The sequence below is a fragment of the Spermophilus citellus genome, assembly GCF_964194105.1.
Source record: "Spermophilus citellus genome assembly, chromosome: 15".
In the NCBI taxonomy this organism is placed as follows: Eukaryota; Metazoa; Chordata; class Mammalia; order Rodentia; family Sciuridae; genus Spermophilus; species Spermophilus citellus.
Genome location: NC_138195.1, coordinates 48,066,441 through 48,076,487, shown reverse-complemented (window position 1 = coordinate 48,076,487; position 10,047 = coordinate 48,066,441). Strand labels below are relative to the sequence as shown.

The 10,047-nt window shown below is 35.9% G+C and overlaps 1 protein-coding gene across 2 annotated transcripts in view; it reads right to left on the bottom strand.

The window, feature by feature from the left end:
• Positions 1 to 898: 898 nt before the first annotated feature.
• The window catches only part of ADK (adenosine kinase), a 459,464-nt gene continuing 450,315 nt past the window's right edge, over positions 899 to 10,047 (bottom strand). For both annotated transcript variants that reach the window (XM_081268679.1, XM_081268680.1), the window contains one exon: positions 899 to 1,759. In XM_081268679.1, coding sequence (XP_081124805.1) covers positions 1,635 to 1,759 — 125 coding nt within the window. In that variant the 3' untranslated portion in view covers positions 899 to 1,634. The remainder of the gene's footprint in view (positions 1,760 to 10,047) is intronic.

Here is a 10,047-nt window from a genome sequence, read left to right as displayed (position 1 = left end):
CTGTTGATCGATGCTGGAGAGACCCTCTACCACTGAATCATACCCCTAGTTCTTTTAAATTTAATTAACATTAATATTTTTTTGTTACTAGGTATTGAACACAAGGGTACTTTACCACTGAGTTACATCCCCAGCTCTTTTAAACATTTTTTTATTTTGAGACAAGATCTCGCTAAATTGCTTAGGGCCTTGCTAAGTGGCTGAGGCTGGCCTTGAACTTGTAATCCTCCTGCCTCAGCTTTCCGAGTTGCTGGGGTTATACATGTGTGTCACTGCATCTGGCTTTTCCTTTGTTTTTTTGACATGCTGTGCTTCAAAGTGGATCTCTGAGTTTATCAAATTTGGAATTTGTTGATCCTTATTGGATGTGTATATTAATGTTTATCAACAAAATTGGGAAGTTTTCAGCCATTATTTCATCAACTATTCTTTTTGCTCCTTTTTCTTCTCTTCTTTCCTGGTACTTCAAATTCCTGTGATTAGCATGCTATTGATGCTTGATGGAGTCCCTTGAGTCTTTCAGGCTCTGTTCATTTGTATCCATTCTTATTATCTGTTCTTCAGATTGGATAATTTCAATTAACATGTCTTCAAGGTTGCTGGTTCTTTCTTCTGCTTATTCAATACTATTATCTTTCTTTCTATTTTTCTTTGAGGTACTGGGGATTGAACCTAGGGGTGCTGTATCGCTTAGCATTATCCCCAGCTCTTTTTATTTTGAGACAGGGTCTCGCTATGTTGCCCAGGTTGGCCTCATACTTTCATCCTTCTGTATCAGCCTCCCAGATAGCTGGGATTACAAGCATGCACCACTGTGTCTGGCTCAATACCATTATTTTCCTACATATTATATACTTTCTTTCTGACCATATCAACAAATGAGATCTCACTTCAGGGCTACTACTAAGTAATAATTTTTCTTTCTTAATTTTATTGGGCATAGGGCAAAGACAGAAAAAATTCCTAGATGACAAGTTTTTATTTGTATCAAATTACAGAGTACCATAAGTAAGCATAAGGTCATACTTTGAATATTGTAATACAACTTAAAATTTGGCAATTTATTCAGTTATCCAAAATTCATTAAACGTTTGAGTACACACTGAAGAGACATTTTAAATAATTTGGCAAGATAAATATTTCTGTACCTTATCTGACCATTTATCATGTATATATGTGGTACATTTATCTGTATATGTGCCACTTACACACTCCTAAATTAAATATGTTTATATAAAAAGCTAAAGATTGATGTGTTAGGATTAATTTCTTTTAAAAAATCTATTATATTAAATTGCATCTGCATTCAAAGCAGAAATGGATTAATTTACTGCACACACATGAATTTACAAAGTAATTGAACATGAAATAAAAATTTCTACTGAAATGTTATATTCCAATTGAACTGACATTTAAGAGGCATTAACAAACTAAGGAAATAAACAGTTTTTTTTTTTTTTCAGGTTGTTGAGAGACTAAATATTCTGCAAGCATTACTGTGCCCTCTAAATTAAGAATGAATGTTATTATAGTAGGAAAGATAGCAGATAATTTTCTTCTTTATTAATATGGGAATTCTCAGGAAGCAATCAGGGCAGTGTCTGTACTCCTGGGCCTAGTTATCTGCTCTTCCATCAGTGGAAATCTGGCTTCTCAGGAAAGGTGCAGCCGGTTCGCCTAATTATGACATTTGCTGCATAATGGCCAGCACGGATGCATTCAGTCAGAGGTTTATCACAGACCAGCTGAGACAGAAAACCTAGAACACAGACAAAAAGGAGGAATATGAGTATTACATAACAGCATCAGAAATGTCAGTGGGTCAGAACAAAGTACGGTGTGAGCACTAGACCTCACTTCAGCCTTGGAAGTAAGGCATAGGCCTCCAAGGGTTAGAGGTCTCTCCCTAAACATATTATCTTCCCCTAATATTTCTCCTGAAGAACTCAAGTTGGGGACACGACAGCTTGCCATCAAATCAATCTGGTCTTTCTAAGCTAAAACTACCACACTTTTCTTTACTTTGGGATTAAAAGGTTTAAAAAAATTAGTAACTAGGGGCTGTAGCTCAGTGGCAGAACAATTGCCTAGTACGTGTGAAGCACTGGGTTCGATTCTCAGCACCACATAAAAATAAACAAATAAAATAAAGACATTCTGTTCATCTACAACTACAAAAAAAAATTTTTTTTGGGGGGCTGAGGATGTGGCTCAAGCGGTAGCGCGCTCGCCTGGCATGCGTGCAGCCCGGGTTCGATCCTCAGCACCACATACCAACAAAGATGTTGTGTCTGCCGAGAACTAAAAAATAAATATTAAAAAATTCTCTCTCTCTCTCTCTCTCTTAAAAAAATTTTTTTTTAAATTAGTGGCTAAATAGTGTTACATGCAGGGTAAAAATGGGAGTTCATAACCCACTTGAATCAAAGTGTGAAATATGTCAAGAACTATGTAATGTTTTGAACAACCAACAATAAAAATTAAAAAAAAAATAAAGTGTTACATGGGGTCTTTATCACTGATAACTGATTAGCTCTCTCCCCTTTCCTCTGTATAGTTGTTATTATTAGTCTACTATTGGTATTTGGAGAAAATTCTATTATCTGGATATCTTTCCAAATACGGTTCTGAGATGAAAAGTTATGAAGTAACTTATATCTCCCTTTCATTCCCAGAAGTAGCAGTGAAATAAATTCTGTAGTCAAGCACTAAGGACCAGCTTGACATTAAATTACAATAAAATAGAAAATAGCATTGAGGACTTCTGCTTCTGATGAAGATGGAATAAAAGGAACCAGATTTACTCTTTCTCCAGAAATGACAAAGAAATATTTTTAAAAAGTTGTTCAAATACTGGACATCAGCCACAGAGGATTCATGAAAGAGGAGTCCAAACGAGGTAAAATGTTTGGTCCCCAGTGCAGCAAGGTTCAGGGGTGGTTGTTTAGGAAATAATTGGATCATGAAGACTCTGATCTCATCCACTGATGAGGTAAATTCTTCCAATGAGTAGCTGAATGAACTACTGGGAGGTGGGATCTAGGATGTAAGTCACTGGGGTATGCCCTGGAAGGGTTTATCTTGTCCTGGTCCCTTTTTTCTCTCTTGATACCTGCTTCTGGATGCCATAAACTGAGAAGTTTTCCTCTGCTGTGTGACAAAATAAATCTCTCCTCCTCTCTCCCTCTCTCTCTTTTTTTTTTTTTTGTGGTGCTGGGGATCGAACTGAAGGCCTTGTACATGTGAGGCAAGCTCTCTACCAACTGAGCTATGTCCACAGCCCGCTAAGTCCTTCCTGTCAGGTATTTTGGTCATACCAACCAAAAGATGAGTAACAAAACTGCCTAGAATTACTAGGCCAAAACATAAGGAGGGACGACCTAGGCAGATCCCAACAGACTCAATGAGCTGAGAAGGTGGAACTGGGAGTGCAACTAGGCCCACACGGACAAATCTCTAGGCAGATTGATGAGAGAGAGGGAAAACACACATACCAGTTTTAGGGATGACACAGGTACAATACAGAGTCTATATTTATTAACAGGATAAATAGGAAACATAATTAACAACTTAAGCTCAAAAAGTTGAGAAGTCAGGTGAACAGGACAAATTTCTTGAAAGATACAAACAATCAAAACTCATTTATATAACTTGAATAGTCCTGTATCTATGAAATATATTCATTTTATAGTAAAAAGCATCCTATAAAGAAAATTTCAGGGCTGGGGATGTGGCTCAAGTGGTAGCGCGCTCGCCTGGCATGCATGCGGCCTGGGTTCGATCCTCAGGACCACATACAAACAAAGATGTTGTGTCCCCTGAAAACAAAAAAAATATTAAAATTCTCTCTCTCTTTCTCTCCCTGTTTAAAAAAAAAAAAAAAGAAAAAAGAAAATTTCAGGTCCAGAGGATATTGCTGAGTTCTACTCAACATTTAAGAAAAATAATGCCAATGATACACAAGCTCTTTAGAAAACTCTGTGTGTGTGTGTGTGTGTGTGTGTGTGTGTGTGTGTGTTTGGGGGTGGAGAGGAAGGAAAGAAATACTACCCAGTTCATTTTTTAAGGCCAGCATTACTCTAGTACCCAAATCAGAAAACTATAGACCAATACTCCTTATGAATACAGTTACAAACATTCTACAGAAAATTTTAGAAAATCAAATATAACAATATTTTAAAAATTTAGCAAATCATGATAAGTAGAGGTTATTTTAGGAATGCAAGGTTGGTTTAATATTTAAAAATCAACATAATTTATCAGATTAAATAAGAAGTTCTTAGAAAGTCATCTTAATAGAAGCAGAAAAAGCATTTGACAACTTCCAACATCTATTTCTAATAAAAACTTTGGGCAAAACACAAAAAGAAGGGAATATTCTCATCCTGATAAAAAGCACTTATGAAAACTTAACTGTCAATCTCTCTCTGTCTCTTTTATTTTTATTTATTTTTTTTGGCAGGGGGGTGGTTATGGGCATTGAACCCTGGCATGCTTTACCACTGAGCCACAATGCCAGTCCTTTTTATTTTTTAGTTTAAGACAGGGTCTCACTAAATTGCTGAGACTGCCCTTGAACTTGCAATCTTCCTGCTTCAGTCTGCTGAACTGCTGAGATTACAGGTGTGTACCACTGTGTGGTAATATATTTCTTAGTAAATGATGGAATATTTCCACCTTAAGAACACTACTTAAAGCTGAAGAAGGACGATCACAAGTTCCAGGTCAGTCTAAGCAGCGTTAACAAGCCCCTGTCTCAAAATTAAAAAGGGCTGAACATGTAGCTCAGTGGTGGAGTGCCTCTGGGATCAATATCTAGCATTGAAAGAAAAGAAAACAAAACAAAACATTAACAACAGAAATAAAACAGTCACTATTTGCAGATGGCATGATTGTTTATGCCTATGGTTCTCCAAAGTGGGAGATTTTGACCCTGAGGAGATATTTGGCCACGTCTGGAGACATTTTAGTTGTTATAGCTAGATTAGGAAGTGTTATGTCTATCTAGGCCAGGGATAATGCCAAACATCCTACATTGTCAATAATGTCAATGACGAGAAACCCTAGTTTGAAAATCCTATGGAATCTAAAAAAAAACTTAGAACTACTGCGTGAATTTAGTAAAATTGCAGGATATAAAATCTGTATATAAAAATCAATTGAATATCTATATTGGTAATATATGTATGCATATATATGTGTTGTAATTACATATACTAGCAATGAACAATTTGAAATTCATGTTAATTACTGTTTTCCCACAGCATCAAATTTGCCTGATAAAGTCATGCAAGACCTGCACACTGAAAATAACAAAACAGTTCTAAGGACAATTAAAAAAAAAAAAAACAAACCTAAATAAATGGACAGATATAAAGTGCTCATAGGTCAGAAGATTCAATATCTTTATCAGCTCTGAAGAAATTTTTATTGATCCAATGTGAGATACCAATCAAAATTCTAGCAGGCTTTTTCTTTTCTTTTCCTTTTTTTGTGGTGCTGAGCATTGAAGCCAGGGGCACCTTTCCACTGTGCTACATTTCCAGCCCTTTTTATTTTTCACTTTTAGACAGGGTCTCCCTAAATTGCTGTGGCTGTCCTTAAACCTGCAATCCTCTTGCCTCAGTCTCCAGAGTTGCTGGTTCTATAGCCATGTACTACCATACCCAGCTAGTAGGTTGTCTTATAGGAATTAACAAGCTGCTTATAAAATTTATATGAAAATTCAAAGGACTTAAATTAGTCAAAACAGAACTTAGAAAATGAAGAACAAAATCAGAAGACTTACATTACGTGTTTTCAAAACTATGATAATTAAGATACTATACTATTTGCATAAAGATAGATATTTAGATTAATAGAATGAACAGAGCACAGAAATAAACCTGCTTCTATAAGACTGATTGCTAAAAAAAAAAAAAAAGACTGATTGCTTTTTTCTTTTCTTTTTGTACTGATGGGCATTTTATCACTGAGCAACATTTCCAACCCTTTTAATTTTTTTATTTTTAGACAAGGTCTTACTAAATTGCTGAGGGTCTTGCTAAGTTGCTGAAGCTGGCTTATGAACTTGGAATCCTCCTGCCTCAGCCTCCCATGTCATTGGGAATACAGGCATGTGCCATGGTGCGTGACAAAACCAATTCCTTTTTGACAACAGTGCCAAAGCAACTTAATCAGGAAAGGAAACTTAATGAGGAAAGAATAGTCTTTTAAATAAATTACATAAGACTGCCATATGTGGAAAAAAAACCACTTCAACTTTTACCTTATGACATTTATAAAAATTCTGTTGGAATGAATCATAGGCTTAAATTGTGAGAGATAAACCTATGAGACATTGAGAGAAATACATCAAAGAAAAGCTTAGCTTGTTTTCTTTTTTTTTGTATTAGTGATTGAATTCAGGGGCACTTTACCACCCAGTTATAACTCCAGCCTTTCTGATTTTTTATTTTGAGACAGAGTTTCATTAAGTTGCTGAGCCAGGCCTCAAACTTCAGATCCTTCTGATTCAGTCTCCTGAATCTTTGGGATTACAGGCATGTACCTTGGGTTTTCTAAAGATAACTTAGTAAGTTATAAAAAGTGTAAATTTTTATAGAGGACATAGCAATTTGGACTTCCTCAAAAGCAAACAATTTTGCACCTTAGTAACAAGAAACAACTCAATTAAAAAAAATGGGCCAAAAGATGCTAAATAATCATGTGATGTTCAACATCATTATTCATTAAAAAATGCACATTAAAATTACAATTAGATACCACCACATAACCATTAGAATGGGTAAAATTAAAAAGACTAACTAGGTTCAGCTATTTACCAGCTACTTGGGAAGTGGTCTCAAAAAAAGTCTGGAAGTGTATCTTAGTGGTAGGGTGCTTGCCCAGCATGTCTGAGGCCCTGGATTTGATCCCCAGCATTGTAAAACAAAACTAAAGAAGGACTGATCATACCAAGTGCTGGAAAGGGTGTGGGATGGGTTGGAACTCTCATACACTTGTTGTGGGAATGTAAAATGATAAGACCAGTTTGGAAAGCTATTTGTCAGTTCTTAAAAAGTTAATCATAGCTACCATATGACCAGTAAATCTATTTCTAGGTATTTACCCAAGGTAAATGAAAGCACATATCTACAAAAAGACTTGTAAATGAATATTCCCAGATGCTTTTTATTTGTAATAACCCCCAAATGGAAACAATTCAAATGGATGAGAAGGGGCAGGAAGGCAGAATTATAAAAGGGTAGGGGAGTAGTGGATATGCCCATAGTGATGGTTTCATGGGAATATACATGTCAACATTTATAAAATTGTACATTTTAAATATGGGTAGTTTATTGCATGCCAATTACACTGTAATGAAACTTAAAAAAAAATTAAAAAGTGTAGTTACAAATAAGATAGGTCAAGAACAGAAAAATCTGGGCTTCTTTCCCCTTAGGGGAAACTTGAGCTGCTGCAGCAGTGCTTAAATACTCAGAAGAACAGATGATAATGAGAAACTGTTCTGTGGCCAGACTTCTCGGCCTTCCCTTAGGCCCTGGGCAGCCTGGGGGGTGAAGGTTAATTGAGAAGCTGTAGTATAAATGACCTGTGGAGAGCACTGCAAGAGATTTATGTTGTTCCTCTTCTACCATTCTGACCACACAGACTTTTCCCAGTTAGATTTGGGGAATGCTCTGTATTTGATAAAATAAATATTTCCAATTAAAGAATAAAACTAATTTGGTTAACAGAGTAACGTATTTTGAAGACATGTGCTTACACTATGTGTGAGATCACTCTCTCTAGAGGTTTAGCAAGAGTATTTTTATCATTGAGTTTTCAGGTAATAGTCAAAGGTCAATATTAACTTTCTGCCAAACTGTGAGACTAAAATGCTCAGCCCACACAGTGAATGGAGCTGACGCCAAATTCAGAGTCAGATCAGCTTACAATGGAAACACGTCTATTAGAGGCCTTATAAGCAACATCTGTTTTCCTCATTCCTCCTGCTCTGGTCTTTGTGAGAAAAAGAAAAGCTTATGTTTATGGAATATTTTTATGAAGCATAAGTACCAGCATCATCTTTCTAAGTGAAGGGCGGGCTGATGAATGAAATGAGGTACTCCACAGAGTCATTTGCTTTAACAAGTGGAAAACCGGAATACTGAAGAAAGCTAAGCCTTCGCCCCAGGTGAATATCACCTTTTTAATAATCTATTTTTAAAAACCAACTAAGATGAACTAAGGATAAAACATAACCAACTATAAGTAGAACCTTCAAAAAGTAGCTGATATGCATCTAAAAAGTTGTTTAAAGTTATTTAAACAAAAGGGAACTTGTAATGAAAAAACTGTAGGGAATCCTTTTATAATATGAACAAGCAAACATCTCCAAGATACTTCACTTAGTAAAACATATGCAACATACTATTTACTATTTTAACAGTTTTTAAAAGTACAACTCAGGGGGCTGGCGATGTGGCTCAAGCGGTAGCGCGCTCGCCTAGCGTGCGTGCTGCCCGGGTTCGATCCTCAGCACCACATACCAACAAAGATGTTGTGTCCGTCGAGAACTAAGAAAAAATAAATAAATGTCAAAATTCTCTCTCTGTCCCCCTCTCTCTCACTCTCTCTTAAAAAAAAAAAAAAGTACAACTCAGTAGTCTTAAGAGCATTTAAAATGCTGTGCAACTATCACCTGCACCTATTTTCAGGACTTTTTCATCACCTTCACAGAAATTCAGTACCCATTACACAATAAACTCCCCATTCCTCTTCACCTCAGTCCCTGGGAACTGCTGTTTTACTTTCTGTCTGAGAATTTGCCTGTTCTAGGTAACTCAAATAAGAGGTCATACAATACCTGTCATTTAAAGTCTAGCTTTTTTCATTCAGCACAGTATTTCTAATATAATTTATTAAAAAATAATTTATTAGTTGTTGATGGACCTTTATTTATTATATGTGGTGCTGAGAATCGAACCCAGTGCCTCAACATGTTAGACAAAAGTTCTACCACTGTGCTACAACCCCAGCCCTCCAATATGATTTTAAGTTTAGATTTTTAATTATTAGCCTGCCCAAAGTGCATTTAAAAAATTTTAATAAAGTATTTATTTTTTAGTTGTAGTTGGACACAATATTTTTCCTTTATCTATTTATTTTTATGTGGTGCTGAGGATTGAACCCAGGGCCTCACACGTGCTAGGCAAGTGCTCTACCTCTGAGCCACAACCTCAGCCCCAAAGTGTATTTAAAAAAAAAAAATTATTTGTTAAGAATCTTGCCAGACACGATGATGCATACCTATAATTCTAGTAGCTTGGGAGGCTGAGGCAGAAAAATCCTGAGTTCAAAGACAGCCTCAGCAAAAGTGAGGTGCTATGAGGTGCTAAGCAACTCAGTAAGCCCCTGTCTCTAAATAAAATATAAAATAGGGCTGGGGGATGTGGCTCAGTGATTGAGTGCCCCTGAATTCAATCCTGGTACCCCACCCCCCAAATAAAGAATCTTAAATTCAGACAAAATAAATAAAAATAAAATTAGTACATTATACTATGTATACTATATTATGGAATAAAAATAAAAAGCACCTTCATAGCCTTCACTCAGATGTGCTTAAGTTTTGCTCCATTTGCATGTGTTCTATTATGAATTTTTCCTCAACTATTTGAGAGTGAGCTGCATTAACATGGCTTTTTATCTCTAAATTCTTTAATGTGCTCTTCTGAGAATGGGATATAATCTTATATAGCCACAGTCCAGTTATCAACTTCAGTAATCTATTGTTCATATTCTAACTTTGTCAATTACCCAATAATGTCCTTTATAGCATTTTCTCATTGGAAAAATGAAACCTGGTTTAGAATTTAACTCTATGTCCTTTTAGTCTTCTTTAATGTGGAACATTTTCTCAGTCTTTCTTTGACCTATGTGACATGGACGTTTTTGAAGAACAGTCATTTCCTACCCCCTTTTTTAATAACGTCATTCTAATTTTGAGTTTGTCTGATATTTATGCATTATTGGCTAGATTACTGCATACATTATTTTGTGTCC